This window comes from Budorcas taxicolor, chromosome 1 (genome assembly GCF_023091745.1).
Source record: "Budorcas taxicolor isolate Tak-1 chromosome 1, Takin1.1, whole genome shotgun sequence".
NCBI classification, from domain to species: Eukaryota; Metazoa; Chordata; class Mammalia; order Artiodactyla; family Bovidae; genus Budorcas; species Budorcas taxicolor.
Window position 1 is genome coordinate 17,625,521 of NC_068910.1, and position 18,331 is coordinate 17,643,851.

General features: G+C 47.7%; 1 protein-coding gene across 3 annotated transcripts in view; it reads right to left on the reverse strand.

Annotated features, from left to right (window-relative positions):
• Positions 1-477: 477 nt before the first annotated feature.
• ACOX2 (acyl-CoA oxidase 2) overlaps positions 478-18,331 on the reverse strand; it is a 29,620-nt gene continuing 11,766 nt past the window's right edge. For all 3 annotated transcript variants that reach the window (XM_052636485.1, XM_052636494.1, XM_052636501.1), the window contains exons 11-15: positions 17,107-17,286; positions 14,529-14,634; positions 11,287-11,504; positions 4,745-4,877; positions 478-822 (exon numbers count right to left, since the gene is read on the reverse strand). In XM_052636485.1, coding sequence (XP_052492445.1) covers positions 760-822; positions 4,745-4,877; positions 11,287-11,504; positions 14,529-14,634; positions 17,107-17,286 — 700 coding nt within the window. In that variant the 3' untranslated portion in view covers positions 478-759. The remainder of the gene's footprint in view (positions 823-4,744; positions 4,878-11,286; positions 11,505-14,528; positions 14,635-17,106; positions 17,287-18,331) is intronic.

The window sequence follows — 18,331 nt, forward strand, 5'->3', positions numbered from 1 at the left end:
CCAACGGTGCACAAGTGTTTTCCTTTCTCCATATCCTTGCCAGTACTTGTTATTTATTACCTTAAAAATTTTTTTTTAAATTTATTTTTAAAGTATTTACTTATTTGGCTGTGCTGGGTCTTACTTGTGGCACGTGGGATCGAGTTCCCTGACCAGGGATCGAACCCCTGCCCCCTTGCACTAGAAGCACAGAGTCTGGGCCACTGGACTGTGAGGGAAGTCCCTGTTTCTTATCTTTTTAGTGACAACCATTCTGATTGGTGGGAGGTGATCGTCATTTTATTTAGACTGTACCAAGTATATACACTTTTAGAAGAGAATTGTTTACGTGCGCGTGTGTGTTTTCTTTTAAGCCCTGGGATGAATAAATGGATGCTGTAACAACACAAGTGACAACTGATAGATCTGCTGGCTTTTGCTAGAGCTAAAGCAAAACCCTGGGATTTCACAAAATAGATGCTACAAATGGATAGTGCGTTGTTTTTTTTTAATTGTGGGAAATTTCAAACATTCGGAAGTGGAGAAAATAGTGTAAACGCCCACATACCCATTGAACAGCTTCAACAATGATTCACTCCCCCTATTTCTTCCCCTGCATTATTTTGGAATAAATCAGGTATTTCATGCGCTTCAGACTGTGTCTCTGAAGGATAATGATTCTTTTAAACAACACATACATGGATAGCTGTAGATTTTAAAGACACCTGCGCCGCAGTATGACTAGCACGTGACGGTGCCTCTCCAGTGCTGCGGATCGTCTCAGAGCCTGGCCCTCCGGCCTTGTAATAGTGGTCTTATGTATTTCTCATAGGCAGGGTTCCCCTGTGAGTAGAAAGAAGTGCATTATTGAGACAGACTCTTTCTGCCAGGATTAATGACTTTCACTTTCACATGAAGTTTGTAGTTTCAAAACAGTAATGTTTGTTACATAAGATTCTTAATTTTTAAATTTATTTTTAAAATCTATTTTGTGGTGAACATATGGGGAAACATTTTTTTCCAAAGGGCATCCTTCCTTTTCTCATGCAGATTTCAAATTGTGGATGCAGGTGGCCAATTAAAAACACAGCTTATCATTTTGCTTTGGGGATTTAATACAAATAAAAGGCTTGACTCTTTGAAATTGAGCACATTAACCAAAAAGCAAGAAACCAGAAGGTGGAATGAAATAAGCAGCGTTCTGTGTCAGAATTGGGTGTTCTTATTATACCTTGTTCTCTCTTTTTCAAAATATTTATTTATTTATTATTATTTTTTGGCCCCATCGCACAGCACATGGGATCTTAATGCCCCAACCAGGAATCGAACCTGTGCTCCCTGCGTTGGGAGTGTGGAGTAGTCTTAACCACTGGACCACAGGAAAGTCCCTACCTTATTCTCTAATGTGATGTCTTGATTTCACTGCTCTACCCTCATCTTTTATGATATTGTTTCACTTTTTTGCCTGTCTGGGCTGAAACTAAGCTCCTTATGACAGGCGTTCTCTACTGTGTCCTCAGCACCTAGCGTAGCTTCTGGTGTACATCATATGCTCAATAAGTACTTGTTAAATGATTGAATGAGCGAGTGAATCGGTAGGTGTGTTGAACATCTGGCAACCATTTAACAAATTTCTACAGTAGAATAATTGGGGGGAGACAGGATTCTTGTTTAGAAATTATTCCCAGTGGTGCCTCTACTGCTTGCATCTAGAGGGAATCACTTAGAGGAGTTCTAGTGGGGAAGGGTTAGGGTCACTGCAGATGGTGGCTGCAGCCATGAAATTAAAAGACGCTTACTCCTTGGAAGGAAAGTTATGACCAACCTAGACAGCATATTCAAAAGCAGAGACATTACTTGGCCAACAAAGGTCCATCTAGTCAAGGCTCTGGTTTTTCCAGTGGTCATGTATGGATGTGAGAGTTGGACTATAAAGAAGGCTGAGCACCGAAGAATTGATGCTTTTGAACTGTGGTGTTGGAGAAGACTCTTGAGGGTCCCTTGGACTGCAAGGAGATCCGACCAGTCTATCCTAAAGGAGATCAGCCCTGGGTGTTCACTGGAAGGACTGATGTTGAAGCTGAAATTCCAGTACTTTGGCCACGTGATGGAAAGAGCTGATTCACTTGAAAAGACCCTGATGTTGGGAAAGATTGAAGGCAGGAGGAGAAGGGGACGACAGGGGATGAGATGGTTGGATGGCATCACCAACTCAATGGACATGAGTTTGGGTAAACTGCGGGAGTTGGTGATGGACTGGGAGGCCTGGCGTGCTGCGGTTCTTGGGGTCGCAAAGAGTCGGACACGACTGAGCAACGGAACTGAACTGAGTGGGGAAGGGGAACGGCCTTTTGCAGTTCACTACAAAGAAACTGGCTTGAGATAGCGTCCAAATCAGGGGAAAGACAGACAGGAGACACCGGGGAGAGAGTAAGCCATGGGGGTGCATCCTGCTGTCAGGGTTAGGGCTCAACACTTAACCTCCCCCGGGCAGAAGAGATGCTTCCAGCTCCAACACATTTCACTCAGCATAGCATTTTCCTTTTGGTAGAAATGTCGGGGAAATAAATTCCCGTTTGTACTTTCGTGTCTCACGAGGCATATTTCAGAGTAGCTTTGATTTTAATTGATTTGAAATACCTGTAGTGTTCCTTTTTCTGCTAGCGCAAACGAGGGGGAAAAAATGTCTCTTTCTGCAGTTTCAAAATTACCTACAGCAGATTAGAAAATAACTCTTTAACTATAACTACTATTTGGGTAGTCCGTAGAGGAGCCGGGAATGTAAGATGAGGGGGCTGAATATCAGATGAGGGGGCTGCATATCAGTAGTCCAACAAGTGTCATTTCAACTAGCTGGAAACAGTTCTTCAAGGTCGGGTGTGAACTCACATTCCTAAAATCAGCGTGCGTGCAAGAGCCACGTTGCTCTCCCTTTCACCTTTTTTAGCGAGGTGAGGTACACTAGGGTGGCGAGAGTTGGCGTTATTGTGTGTGCAGCAGGGTCCTTGCCCCCCAGGTAGGTCGTAGAACCATGTTCATTTACTCCATAATGCAAAGTATCTACTCTGTGGTAGGCCCTGGAGTTAGGACGATGCAGATTGCGTCCTGTTCACAGTCAAGTGGCGGGAGATCCGGGAGGGTGCCTGGGACGTCACGTGTCCGCATGTTGCCTACCCAGTGTGCTGATGCGTCGGGTCAGCAACGCCCATTTAGACAGGCTGGCCCTCATGCAGTGTCCAGAGTAAACTCTTTCAAGAAGAAGGGCAGAAACAAGTAAAAGACAGAGAGCCCCTTCTGTTCTTTGGTGAAAATGAGGAACAGGGGAACTGGCATGCTTCCTTGCATTGCTGCTAAAGCAGGTTTGAGCTGGATATGGCAGTGTTCCCTGACAGGTGTTAAGGCAGGGGAGGTTTTTCTCTCGAGAATCAAAGGGCATGTGTGTCTCTTTAGACCACAGGGGCTAATCTAGAGGGATGGGGTCGCTGTAGCTCTTGGCCAGGGTTTAAATGTTAGAAAGCAGAGATCTAATTATTAGAAAAAGTAACATAATGTAAGTAGCTTGACTGTGCTAACCAATAAATGTACAGTCTTTAGGTAAGTTCTTGATATTTCCTTGCTGAGTTAGAAGGGTGCCTTCCTGGAGACAGGGAAGGACTGAAAGGGATTGAATTGGCCTTCTATCTGATAAGCTTCTTGGGGGTAACTGGTTGTGGTGCAACTTAAGATAACCATGTTAAATTAAGCTGTGAGGTATGACAGGATGCAGAATGTTAAGAGCAAGTCTAACACCATGCTAAGTGTGAATGGACGCCTGAGAGGTGCCAATTTGATGAGGTGTTAAGACACTTTTTCTGAAATTTGACAGAAGAGGTAAAAAAGCAAGCTTCATCATCTGAATAACACATTTGCAGTATAGAATTCAAAATAGCCTGTTGTGTAGCTGTAGAGAGCCTTTGTTTTGATCATCTGTATCAAGTCAGCTATTAAATGTTGGTTTCCCAAATTCTAAATGCAGGATCCATTTCTCTCCTCCAATTAATGTACCCATTGATATTCGTAACATTTCCCTTGAGGCTCAGCAGAGTCTGGGGCCCTGGCCCTAGGCTGTTAGGATTTTATGGGTCCTCCCCCTTCTTCTGTTAATGAGTTCTGGTGTCTCTCCTAGGACTGCTGGGGATCTTGTCACCACCTTTGTAATTGTCATTCACTTGGCTTCCCTGGGATACTGATGCACTGCGACAGCCCCCTCTGTCCCTGGGATGTTGTTCCGTAAAGAGGAAGGCGGCATCTCTCGCAGGCGGTGAGATCTGAGAGAGACAACCCCCCACCCCCCAAGCTTCTGGTCCCTCTCAACACCTGCTGTATCAACACTAAACTGAGTTAAAAGGCTGAAAGTAAGATGGTTAAGTCAGTGCAGTCGTCTGTCTTATTTCTGTTACTTAAACGCCAGCCGCCTCTCTGTGTGTATGCCCTTGGGTATGTCAAGCTGTGATTTAGAGCTTGGTCCTTCCTCCTAATTCCCTTCACCAAATTCTGAGCAGTGCATTTTGCTGATTACAGTTCAAACTCAGAGACGCTGCCAGGCCACATCCCTGCTCCTGGTTTTTTTTTTTTTTTTTGTATTCTTAAAATATTGTAAATAGATATACTATGCCAAGCAATTTCTAACCTAATGGACATCGATTGCCTTGGGAAAGCATGGAGGTATAGTTGCTGCTTGTTCCCTGCTCTCTTAGGTAATTTATGAAGTGTTCTAGTCAGCTACCTCAGTATTGGTGGGTGACTTCTGAGCCCACTGGAACAGACGTTCATAGGCATGTCCATCATAACAGCCAAGCGCTGAATTTAAACACTGATCCGTGAAGTCAAAAGCATCAGTTAACAAGATGGCATCCTTCCTGAAAGGAAAAAAGAGTGTTTGTGAGTATATTAGAATGCTCGATTCATCTGGGATGGTGACTAACAACATCTAATTAGAAGTTGCATCATTATCCACTCTTTGAACAGCTCAGTTTTAATGTTTTTTGGAAGTTTTAATTTTTGATCAGTTATATAGACACAGTAGAAAGAGTCAAATAGTTTTTCAAGGCTTGTTATTTAAAATCAGCATATCCCTGTGTCTCACCTCCATTTCTTCCCCCCAGCCCCTAGAGGCAGTCGCTTTTACTCTCTTAGCGGCTGTTTTGGGAACTGACCTGAACACCTCTCAGTGTCTTTTGTGTTACTACTTCCTGTTCAGTGTTGCTAGATACCATCTGTTGCCTGTTAGAGAAGATACGGATTTGTTTAAGCACCCCTCTCCTCGCTTGCGCCACCGTGCCCTCCCCATCCCCAGCCTCTGCCTCCTCTCCTTGGTCTTCCTGCCTCCTAGTATAGTCAGTTTTGGCTAGACTAATATTCAGTGCTTACCTTGTTAGGGCTGTGTATTCTGTATATTATTATGACCTTAGATGTACTCTGTCCACAGCTCGGCCGTGTTCCCACCACCTCTCCTGGCACAGGGATCGCTCTCCTGGCCCTTCTGTCCTAACTGTTAGTGATTTCACTGTCTGTGTACAAGTTCCTCTGGAGCTTGATGTCTCAGTTCCTTGACTCTCCTCCACTGATCTCTGCAGCCTCCCTCTGTCTGCCGGGGTCACTCACCGGGGCTTGTCATCCGTGTCTTCATTTCACCGTAAGCCCAGCCATTTTCTTTTTCACCGTTTTTTGTCTTTCTAGCTTTTTCCCTCTACTACTCTGACTTCTATAATTCTCATTTTACCTTTCAGGCAGCAAAATTGTTTTCTTTTAACCTATGGAATGAAGTTACTTAAGAACTTGTTTACATGCTTCTCTTCCCTTTTTTAGCAGAGGATATGAAATGAAATACATGACTGTTTACACTCTTCCCTCACCCTCATCTCACTCGGCGTTTGAGGTGCGTGGGATGCTGTACTTACTTTGATCCTGGATGGCCTTTTCTCATTATTAAGACGTGGTTTTCCTACAGTGCTGTTCATAATTCTTTGACTCTGCTCGCACCTACTGCCTCAAGTCCCTTATCTGTGTGGTCCCACTTTCTTCATCCATCTGAAATTCCATGGTCTGTTATATTCACTCGCTGCAAGATACATTCAGCAGGTTTTCTTGATTGTCATACTTGTTCAGCAAAACACCATCCCTTGTTATATCTCGTTTTCCACCAACTTTGTGCTGCACCTTTGTAACAATATATGCCTGAAGACACCAATACTGACTGCACCGAAGACTGGAGTGGGCCCTATTTGCTACTTGGCAATCATTCTTTGGTGGTTCGAACTCATTGACTTGTTCATTCTCTCAGGTGATTCTCTCCGACCTTCTCTTTGATCCTCAGATCTGTGGTACTCACTTCCCCATCTCTCTTAACCTACATGACTTTGAGTCCCGTTTCACTGAAGTGAAAATGGAAGTGGTAAGAGGAGTCCACAAGTTCCCAAGCGTGCATTTAAACATACGGGGCTTTCTCTCTCTAAACAGGTACACTGTCCTAGTTACCAGCTCGGGCCAGTCCCCCCTTGTCCACTGGACACCTTCCCCGCTTGCCCAATAGAGAGCCGTGTTCCAGAAGTTCTCCTGTATTTCCACCGCAATGTCGAAATTCCCCTCTGTACTGGAGCGTGTCCATCAGTATACAAACAGGCTGCCATTTCTCCCATCTGTATCAAAACACTCATTTGACTCTGTTTCCCTCCCCATCGTCTCACCTGTACCTTGCCTCCCCTTTGTGACAAAACTCCTTGAAAGTGTCAAGCTTCTTTACGCTTGCTCTTTCCAGTTGTTGTTCTTGTCTGGCTGTTCTCGGCTAGATTCAGGTTTTCATTCCCTCCACTCCACTCAAGCAGCTTTTGTCGAGGTCGTCTCCTCCTCGTCTTTGAAGGGTCCTGAGACTCAGTGCCTAGGCCTCTCTCTTCATACACGTGATACTGTCCCTCTGGTGGCTTTCAATACCAACTGCACGCCCATGGCTTCCGAGTTTCTCTCTCCAGCCTCCCCTGCTTACTAACGGTTTACGTGATTTCTAGTGGGCTCTGCAAACTTGATGTATCTGAAAGCATCCTCCTGATCTTCGAGACATTCTGTCCACCCTGCCCAAACCTGGCTCTCCTGTAGCCTTCCCCGTCTACAGTAAATGGCAACTTGGTCCTGGCCCCAAACCTGAGCTCCTCTCGGTCCCTTCCTTTCCATGTCGGATCTGTTAGCAAATCTCCTTCTGTCTCCAGAATAAACCCAAACTTGGACCACTTCCCCCCACCTCCAGTGCCGTCACGCTGGTCCAGTCCACCAGCATCTCTCACCGGGCTTATTGGGGCAGCCTCCTAACTGGCCGCTCTGCTTTTCACCCTTCCCCCCTCCCCAGTGGGTTCTTAACATGGCAACTGGAGTGATCCTTTACAGACACCCCTCAGGTTATGCTCAGAACCCTCCTTGTTCCCACTCACAGCAGAGGGCAGAGTCTTGTCTTTGCCGTGCCCTCCAGCCCCTCTGCTGCCCTTCCCAGCACGCCGGCAGCTCGCTGACCTCTGCTCTCATTCTCCGCCTCAGCCACGCGACTCCAGCTGCCGCGGCCTTTTCTCTTTCCCTGGTGGGCGTGTCGCGCATGCTCTGCCTGCCAGCGTCCGTGCCTCTTTTTTGCGTGGAGTGCGCTTTTCCCAGCCAGCCGCACGGCTCCTCCTCCCTCCCCACCTTCAGCTCTTTCTGCAGATCACCACCGTCCCTGCCCCTCCGCAGCGCAGCGCTCCTGACCCCCTGCCCTGCTGGCCTGCCTTTGTAGTATTTGTGCTGCTGCCTAAATTTTGGCCTAGTTCATGTGTGTGCGTTTCCTCTCCTCTGGTCTTTGCAGCCTGAAACTCGAATGCTTCATTTGAGGAATGTTTTCTTGCACTATTTTGTTAATGATTTGCTCCCTTCAGTATTTTCTGTCTTCTCTTTCTAGTCCCGTTCTTCAGATGGACAGTTAGGGTCAGTCCCCTTACTATTTTTTATCTTCTGTCCTTTTCCTGTTGTCTTGGGTATGCTTGCTTTCTACGAGATTTCTGCAGCTTTGTCCTCCGGGCTTTCAGCTGAGCTTCTCATTTTCGCTGTCATTGATTTCACAGAGCTCTTTCTGTTGCTCTTCTCTGAATATTACTTAAGAAATGACGTTCTTTTCTGCTTGCCATATGTCCTGTGAACTCTTTGAGGATGTTACTGATCTTTCAAAAAAGTTTTCACCAGGAAGATTCTCTTGTGTCTTTGGAGTTGCCTTGTTCCTGCTTGGTCTCTGTCTTTTATGACGGGCTTTCCTCGTGTGCTGGCAATCCCTGAGTGCCTGGTCATAGCTAAGAGTGGGACAGGCTAGCTGATTAGAAGCCTGCTGTACTTGTCAGTGTGGAATTCCCTGTGGGCTGAACTGGGTGGACCATTGGGGAACCCCCGTGTCGGTATCTTCACTTCTCTCTGCTTTGGACTGGTCAGATTCTCCAGAGAAGGACCATGATGTCATTTTCCTATAGGACACTGGCCTGGCCACCAGTTTGCTGGGAACTTGTGGGAAAATGGAGCTTGCCAGGTGGGGCTAGAGGTAAAGAACTGCCTGCCAATGCAGGAGACATAAGAGAGGCAGGTTTGATCCCTGGATCGGTAGGATCCCCTGGAGGAGGGCATGGCAACCCACTCCAGTATTCTTGCCTGGAGGATCCCAGGGACAGAGGAACTGGTGGGCCACAGTCCACGGGGTCACAGAGAGTCGGACACGACTGAAGCTACTTGGCATGCATGCAAATGTGGGAAAAGAGGGCTGGGGGAGACGGCTGTCAGCATTAGCCTATAAACATGGCTTCAGGCCCCTAGTTTCTGTAGGGTAGCCCAATGGTCCTCACCCTCAACTGAGCCTGAGGTCTTCTAGTCTGCAGACCCTCTGTTCAGCCTTCTGCCAGGTTTCTGTCAGGGAAGGTCTTTACACCTGCCTAGAGAGGAGGAGGGGAACCAGGGATTCGGCTCCTTCTGAGATAGACTCCAGCCCACCCTGTCTTTGCCCCCTCAGGCCTGTTGCCAGAGGGCCGCGGTGCTGCAGTTCTTGGGCTCTGTCCTTGACGGCTTCTCGGCTTTTGCTGCTCTGGTTTGTGACTCAGTGTAGTCAGACCTGCTGAGTCACTGTTTGTCCATCTCCTCTCCAGATTCCCTGTTTCCCTCTCCTGCACTCTCTCTCTGTGGGTTTATGCCTTTAACATTTTTTAAGTAATTTATTGATGTTTTTAGTAGGGTTTCGGGAGGGAACAGAAGTAAATGCGCGTGTTCAGTCTGCCGTCTTTGCCTAAAAGTGTCACCCCTGGGATTTTACGACTGTTTAAACCGCTGAGAACTGTTTTAGCCACTGATCACTGTGACGCAGAGAGCTGGTTCTTAGTGTCACTTAGAGCAGTGTGCCATCCTCCGTTTGTCATCTCAGAAATCTGAGGGTGGTGCTGAATAATCAAGGCGTGGAATTGTGACACGGGACGGTAAAAGCCTGAAGTCTCTCAGGTCCCTAACTGCCCAGCAGCAGTAGGAAGTTTACTCCAGAAACCACGAGGTGAAGAGACCAACGTGCGGGTCTGATGCCTGCGTGCGTTGAGCCTGCTTGTGTCGGTGCTGGCTGCCTTGTCTTGAATTGTAAGTCTCTGGGGCCAAGGGAAGCACCCAGCATGCTGTTGCAAATTTTAAAAAAAATCATGCTAATCGGTGATCTTTTGTGTTTCATTATCACCAACAGTCAGGGCTAGGACGTGGTCATCTTCACTTGCTTTAAATGCCAAGCGTTTCAGAAAGGTGGATACACTGGGGCTTGAAGTGTGCAGTACTCAATTATGCTACTGGATTTTCTCTATTAGAGAAAGTTTAATATCTGGCACATAATTTTACATCTGATGTAGTTTTGATAATTTTTGAGTTTCAATTCAGTGAGCACTAACTTGGAGTCACATGTAACATGTTGGATATTGTTCAAAATAAAAAGTTGGTCTAGTTTTTTTTTTTTAATCTCCTTCATGAATATCTTTTTTTTTTTTTCTTTTTTTAAGTTCAAATCTTTATTGGCTGTGCCTTGCGGGATTCGGGATCTCATTTCCCTGACCAGGAGGGATTGAAACTGTGGCTGCTTCCTGCAGTGGAAGCGTGAAGTCCTAACTGCAGGAGCATCAGGGAAGTCCCCTTTTCTTTTGTTCTCTTATTCTTGATGATGTGAACTATCGGAGGTTTTAGGGGAAGAGTCGTACACTTAAGCGTCATGCCCTGCGTGGCTCCCAACAAACACAGCAGGCATCGTATTTTCTCAGAAAAGCAATGTCTCAGATTGTCTCCTTTTCCATCTTATGGACAATGGTTACTAATTAGTAATAATTTCTGTTTCTTCCAGTATCTTGGTCATGTTGGGGCTTTGGTTTTCTTAAAGTGATCATTTTGATTATATATAAAGTGACAGGATGAAATTGCATTAGTATGTCACAGTGGTAAACTGCACTGCTTTATGCTGTCTGTAAAAACTATATTATTGTTGAGCAAACTCCAGGAGATCGTTGAGAACAGTGAAGCCTAGCTACAGTCCATGTAGTCGCAGAGAGTCAGACACGACTGAGTGACGGGGCAACCACAAATTGTCTTACAAGTCAGGACACGAATTACGAGATCTTAAAAATGTCATCTTGAAGCTGAGGGAGTATTAAGTGAGTTTAGTCAACTAAGCACGTTCAACAAAAATAAGGATATATTTGAAATAAACAACAGCCCAGCCTTCATTTTAACACGCAGTTTAAGAGCACGTGCTCTGGAGGCAGACAGGTCCTAGACTGTGCCCTGCCGCTCTTCTGGCTGATTGTGTGACCTTCAACCCCAAGTCCCAGCTTTCTCCCCTTTATGAAGTAGGGAAATTAACAGTATCCACTTCAGAAGCCTATCGGGATCAAATGAGATGATGCATATACAAGCTTTTGGCATACTGTCTGGTAAACAGTGTTCCTTAAGTACCAGCTAAGACTAAGACTCATTAATACTATTCTTGATACACAGTATTAATATGTAGTATGCTTTATTTTATTCATATTCTATAGATTCTATCATTGCCAGATAATGTTAGAGTTTGAAGTAGCTAGATGATTTACTCTGAAACATTTTAGTTGTAATTTTTTTCCCTTTTTTTCCCCCTTTCTTAATCCATAGTGTGTCCAGGACTGTTGCTGCTTTTGCCAGACCCCCGTTTAGCAAGAATTTTGGGGCTGAAGGTTTCGGTGTTTGAAATGAACAGAGGGTTGAGGGTGAAGGGCAGCCACTCACCGGATGAGGGGGAGCAGGTCCAGGTAGGCTTTCCTCGCCATGTCTGTTTGGGCTCCAGACAGGAAGCCGTCATGGAGGAAGTCGCCCGCGTTTGTCACGATGCCGTGTAGGGCATAGAGGTCACAGAGGCGTTTGAGCACCTGCTGAATCGCTGGCTGGCTTTCCAGTTTCTCCAGAGCTTCTGTGAAAATCTTCACAGTGACATAGTAGAGGTGTGCCTACAAAGACACAGAGATGCGTTAACTTCTGATTTCTTCCTCCACAAATCATCCCGGAAGCTTGGCAAGACTGCTGGAAGAGGACTGCTGTGGCCACGTGTTTCCCAGCAGGCTGACAAGCAGCCGCCTCTCTCCTGGCTCACTGCGTCTGACTAAGCCTTTTTGATGGTGTGCATGTGCGTGCTGGCGGCTGGTGGGCTCTGGAACTTGGCCCTTCACTTCTCATTGTGCTTGGGGCAGTTTCAAGTTGGTTTGAAAGAAAGAATATAGGAGTGTTGGAGGCTGGCCTGGGCCGGGGGGACAGCACCACTTTTCTCGAGAAAATAGCTGTTTGTCGTCTGCCGTGTTCACGCTTTGCCACCTGGACCTGGGCCGCTGACCCCGTGCCGAGTTTGCAGCATTTGGACATGGTTAAGGAGCGGATGTGCTCCTCCGCCCTCCCGGGTCAGATGCCTTGGTGCTCAGGCTGCCCCCGCTGTGGCAAAGTTAGAGACCCTCACTTCCCCACTTATACGCTATGTCTCTTTTCTCACCTGAGAGCTGCATCCTTGAATTCTCAGGGCTCTGGATTGAAGAGTCGAGTGATGAGCTGCCTGAGGGTGCCCGCCCCTGCCTTACGGAGCAGGAGGGGGACCAGAGAGAGGAGGGGTTCCTTGGGGCAAGGCTGAGCTGCACCCTGGCACCGTGCTGTGAACACAGTCAGCCCTAGTTTGTGAGTGTATTGTTATCGAGCTTCTCTCCTGTCCAGTCTGGGGTGGGAGTGGGGGTTATCCTCTGTAGCTTTTATACTCTGTGATCAGTCGTGTCTGACTCTTTGCCACCATTGGACTGTAGCCCGCCAGGCTTCTCTGTCCATGGGATTTCCCAGGCAAGAAGACTGGAGTGGGTTGCCACTTCCTTTTTCAGGGCATCTTCCCAACCCAGGGATCGAACCCACGTCTCCTTTGTCTCCTGCATTGCAGGGGGATGGATTCTTTACCGCTGAGCCACCTGGGAGCCCTGTTTATATACTCAAGGTGGCTATTTAAGTTTTACATCTATTAACTCATATAACCTTCACGGTAATCCTACAAGGTAGGTCCTATTATTGGCTCTGTTTTGTGGCGGAAGCGTGTGAGGCATCAAGAGAGTAAATTCCTTGCCTAGGCACTGGCTAATGAGCCGTAGCAGTGAGTTCTGAACCAGGGCAGTCTGTGTCTCCATTAAGAATTGTTAGCATTACTCGCGACCCTGCGTCGCCAAAGCCACCAGAGCCTGAGGCTGGATGTTACTGGGCTAGGACCGGAACTGCTTGCCCGCCCCCTGCCCTGTTCCCACCAGCCCCTTGTGTGCTCTGCTGCGCACGGCTGGTTTCCAGATGAGACCCAGTTAGAGGACAAGGCCGCCCAGGGCCCAGGAAGTGCAGGTTTCCCGGCCCGTTATGACTTTAGAGGGTCGGCATCAGCACCGCCTTCCCCAGAAGCTGCTCATCCTTAAAACTGAGATGACGCTCCTCTCCCTCTCAGGGTCATGGGTAGTAAATGAGGTAACCCCGGCAGGTCATGCCTGGTGCCTTTGAAGGCAGGGCGTGGGTTTGGAACAGTGGGCAGGTGCGGTTCCTTTCTAGGCGTCTGGTGAGACTGCAGCTTTTGCTTACCCTCTCCTGTGCCGATGGTGCGTTGAACACAGCAGACAGCACCTCTGGTGGACGGAGCGGAATGGAGGGTGGCAGAATCACACCCCCACCCCGCCCCTGCCCCCACCCATGTGACGGAGGTGGCGGGCCACCAGGTGGCGCTCCTGTCCCCCTGCCGCTGGGAGCTGCTGCAGAACCCTGGTGGGCTCTCCTGTTCTAAGGTGGCTGTTTTCTGGGCCTGCTGCCTGAGGATTGAAGTGATCACCTTGCTTCTCCAGCCATAGGTAGGCCCAGAGTCCCAGCGGCCTGAGCTAGAGCTCAGGAGCCATTCTTAGCTCCATGCCACTCCACTGCTGTCTGAAGCTTGTCCCTTTCTTCCACACCCTGAATGTTTCATCCACCCATAAGGCATCCACCCACTTCTCTCCTTGCCCTCTGGTGAGTTCGTGATCTGGGACACCCTCAGCCCTTTCCAGACTGCTGCCTGCTTGTATTGGGCTCTAGCCTCCAGTCCTCGCCTCCCCCTGCAGCCTGTATGATCCTTCTAGCATGAAACTATCGCTTTACTCCTCTGATGGAAACCCTGCAAAGGCTTCCCACTGCAGGGAACACAAAACCCAGACTTCTCACGGTGCTGCTGGAGGGGCCAGGCCGTGCCTATCTTTCCTTCTCCTCTCCCTCCTTCCTCTCCTGGTTCGTCGTCTTCCTTTAGGTTCTCCTTGGAAGGATGTGCATTTCCTCCCAAACACTGTGCCTTTCCTTGCTTCCACCTCTTGCATCTCCTGACCCTGCTGCTGGAAACCCTTCCTCTCCAAAGCCACAGCCTGCACCCACTGCCTGGCTGATTGCAGCTCGTCCTTGCAGTCTGAGCCTGTATGGTTCTTCTGAGAAGGCTTTCTGACTCCTTGAGGTGGGTGGCCTTGGACCTGCTGTGGGGCCTTTGGGCTGCCTGTATTTCCCCGAGACAGTGCTTTCTTGATCGTAGCCATGCGTGGCCTCTCTTGAGCCCCCCAGAACCCAGCCTGACGGCGGGTGTTGGAGTGCTCGAGTATTTGCTGGCAGACAGTGAATTATGCACAAACACAAAACACAGTGGAAATGGAATCAGACATCTGTGGATTGTGGGGCTAAGGGGAGGCTTGACCTGCTTTTCTATCTGGGAGGAAATATTTGAACAACCTGAAGCAAATCCAATAACACCGCCTCATTACGATTTTTCTCTAAGAGCTACCAGCAAGACTGCTTTGGAGTTAAGTCCTTTAATTAAAATACCCGGGGCTAAAGCCTTGAAAGTGAAATGAGGGCAGCCACTGAGCAGGGCTGAGGCATAATGGCAGGTTTTCTCGGCCTGGCAGCTTGCTGGGGAAACGGAACGGGGCCCTTTCAGCTCTGGCTGACTGGCAGCTCACCTTAGTGGCCTGGACATGGATGACAGTGGTCTGGTTCCACGCATCGTGCTCATCGGCGCCGGCTTGCCTCAGCGTCTGTAAGTGGTGCACCGAGTCCTTTATAAGCCTAAAGGCCAGAGGGAAAAAAGCTTCTGTTTCTTGACCGAGTGGAGAAGGGATTGATGGCATTTGATCCCAGGATGCCTGGGGTCCCACAGAAGTAGAACAGTTCCATTTATTGACTATTTGTTGGTGTTAAAAACTAAACAAGGAGTTGCCAGTGTCTTTGTTGTATATAATCTCCTTAACCCTTTTAAGGGTGAGGCATTCCCAGTTCGCAGTGGGAAATATGGTGTCCTAGAGAGGTTAACTCACTGGTCCAGGGTCACGCAGTCGGGAAGGAGTGCTTAACCCCCTAGCTGCGCCAGGCACCTCCCCTCTTTCTGACGTGGTCTCCACCCTGATCCCAGTGTTTTCAGGCCACTCAGTTGACTGACTTCTGTGCCCGAGCAAGGAGAGTGGTTTTCCTCTAAAGGCTAGTTGAAGCCTGTCAGTCACCCACTCTGCTCCAAGTTCCACCTGAGGGACTTTAGAAGGGAGGAAAGAAAACCATCCCTTGTTCTCCAGACTACAAAATTGGTCATTTGCCATTTAGTTAACCTTTATTCTCTTATCTTCTGTTCCCTGCCCATCTGCTCCTGACCCTTGGAATTTGTATGCAAAACAAGCTCTTTATTAGGCAATACTTACTTTGCTTTGTCATGGGATAGATAAGCACATGACATCGAGTTCTGAGCAGAAAGCAATACACAGCATCCTTTGCTATCTCTGGGGGGTGGGTGGGGGCAGGGAGAATGGTCCCAGGAACCCCACAGATACTAAAACAGAGATGCTCAAGCCCCTGTATGAAACAGCGTGGTGTGGTCACAGGCTCTGCGTCGGTGGATGTGGAAGGCCAACCGAGACAGCATTTTAATTACCCCGAGCAGCCGCCTTTTGCCTGCCCCTCCTCTCCAGCTGAAATGTTACTTCCGTGAAGCCTGGACTTTGGTTCCTATCAGACTGGTTTACTGATGGATCCTCAGAGCCTGTTGGATTATTAAGTACTTGCTGGATATTTGTGGAGAAAATAGATGAATGTTCCAAATTGCTTTTGATCTTGAAATAACTATTAACCATCCCTGGGATCACAGGTTGGGATATAAGACCTCTTATTATGTACTGAAGCTGTTTTTTCCGGGTTGTTTTTGGTGTGCTAGTTCGGGAGGGCTCAGAAGGTGTCTCTTCTCCATGGGAGTGTCTCTATTTGGCCATGCCCAGTCTTTATTCCCAGCCCCTGGCACATGTGGATGCTCTTGGTACATAGTCAGTGTCTGACAGTATTTACTGAATGACAGAGTGGAGGAGTCTTTGATCTTGTCTATGTGCCCTGAAGCCTACTAGACCCTGGAAATAAAATCTATCCTTTGTTATACTCATATTTTTAAACGTTATTTTTAGATTGTGGGATGTTTCGACCATGTAAGTACCATTATCCCTCTGTATCCAGTTTTCACATCTTCAGATTCAACCAAGGATCAAAAATATTTGGGAAAAATAAACTCCTGAAAGTTAGTTCCAAAAAGCAAAAGTAGAATTTGACGCACACTGATAACTATTAACGTATCAGTAATGTTGTATTTATTCCTGTTCACATAATATTTACATTTTATTGGGTATTATAAGTAATCTGGAGATGATTTAAAGTATATGGGAGGGTATGCCTAGGTTTTATGCAAATACATACTCATAATATTGCAAATCTGCAAATATTCCATTTTATGGAAGGGATTTGTGTGTGTATCCTGAGAGTTTGATATCTACAGAGGTCTTGTAACCAATCCCCTGTGGATACAGAGGGATGACTGCAATGCTTAGCAGTACTAGTATTATCAGTATTACATTATATAATTATATATAACTGCTGCTGCTGCTGCTGCTAAGTCGCTTCAGTCGTGTCCGACTCTGTGCAACCCCAGAGATGGCAGCCCACCAGGCTCCCCCGTCCCTGGGATTCTGCAGGCAAGAACACTGGAGTGGGTTGCCATTTCCTTCTCCAATGCATGAAAGTGAAAAGTGAAAGTGAAGTCGCTCGGTCGTGTCCGACTCTTAGCGACCCTATGGGCTGCAGCCTACCAGGCTCCTCCGTCCATATATAACTATTGCATATATAATTATAATTATGTTACATTATCATATATAATTACATTATTATGCTATAATATTATCAGTATTAGTACTGATAGTTTTTGGTATTTGCAGTGTATGGGTACATTCTCTATTTCAAACCGTAATGAGAGCCTAAAGATTTAAAAAATTCCTTGCGCTGGTTTGAGAGCTGGTATCTTCCTCTTATCTTGAGCAGGATGGGGAAGTGACAGGTGTGAATTTGCCTTCTCTCTGCCCCTCGTGGCAGAAACCGAGAGGAGTGAGGAGGTTGGAAAAGGGGGCTGGTTTTTGGAAGAGTATCCAAGACTGTCCCCTCCAGCCAATCCCAGAGGCCTTAAGTGGAAAGGAGCCTGCCTCCAGGTGGGATAGTTGGTTTCTCCGCGTGGCTCACCTGACTGCCACGTGTGCCCAGGCCGTGGTGTAGAGCTCGGGGTGGAGGAAGTCGGCTGCTGTTTGGGCTGGACACCTGGCCACTTCAGGTGCGGTCAGGTATGCGACAGACTGAGGGAGAGACCCCTTCGATGCGGATCCTGGGGACTTCTGAGTGTTCAGGTAGCTCTTTATCAGAAACCTGGGGGGCAGAGGTACCAAAAGGTGAGAGGGTTGGGGGGGCCCCATGGGACAGCCCAGCACCCCTCTCTCCCAGCATCGTGCACCCTTAGGCTCCCCGTGGGAGAACCAGGGCCACCCACCCTCTTTCCTGGGTCCCTGCTGGTGGCTGCTCCTCACTCAAGCCACAGTGCATCTGAGGCTATAATTTCTTTCACAGTGAAATGGGGCTGCCACAGACCTGGGCAGACATTCTCAGATCCTGAACTTAAAGCCTTTTGATAATGGAACAGAATCTTCTATCTTGGGTAGGATCTTGTGATTTGGGGATTTATGACGATTATCCTGTGACTGCGGAAATTAAATTTTCTTAGCTGATAAAAGGATAGAGGCAAGATTGCGAATGTGAATGGGAGAATTACAGGTGGCTCTTAGCTGCTTTATAATAATCCAGTGGTTGGAGGCTCTGGGCCAGGGAAGCCTGGGTTCCCAAGCCACTCCACTGAGACCTCTGTGACCCTGTAGAAGTCACTTCGCTTCCTCAGCCTCCATGTTTCCAGCTCTAAAGATGGCAATGATAGTCATCTGATAGGGGGGTCTGTGAAAACGGGGTGAGAGTATTTTCTGAGTGCTCGGCACAGTGTGGGGCATAGAGTATCTAATACGTGATTTTGTATTCCTTTTGTAATTTGAAAAAAAAAGTCATGTTGTATAGTTACAAGTTTTTAAAGAAATGTTACATAGCAAATTTGCCAGTCCTTTCTCCCTGCCTGGAGAAGTATTTGCCCTGTCTAGTCCCCTGAGATGGAGGCACGTGAAAGGCCCCGTCAGCCACAGACGCACGAGAGAAGAAACTGCCTGTTGAGGGGATGAGGAGTGAGTCATTCCTCCCTGCCTTTCAGGGTGGGGCCTCCGGCACAGACCCTGGCCTAAACCTGGGCATGCCGCAGGGAGCTCCCCAGCACACAGAGAGAGACGCTCAGATCGTGATAACTGCTCCAGGGAAACGGCAGTTGCTGCCCTAGACGGAGTGGTCAGGGGGAGTGTCTGGAGGAGGTATCATTTTA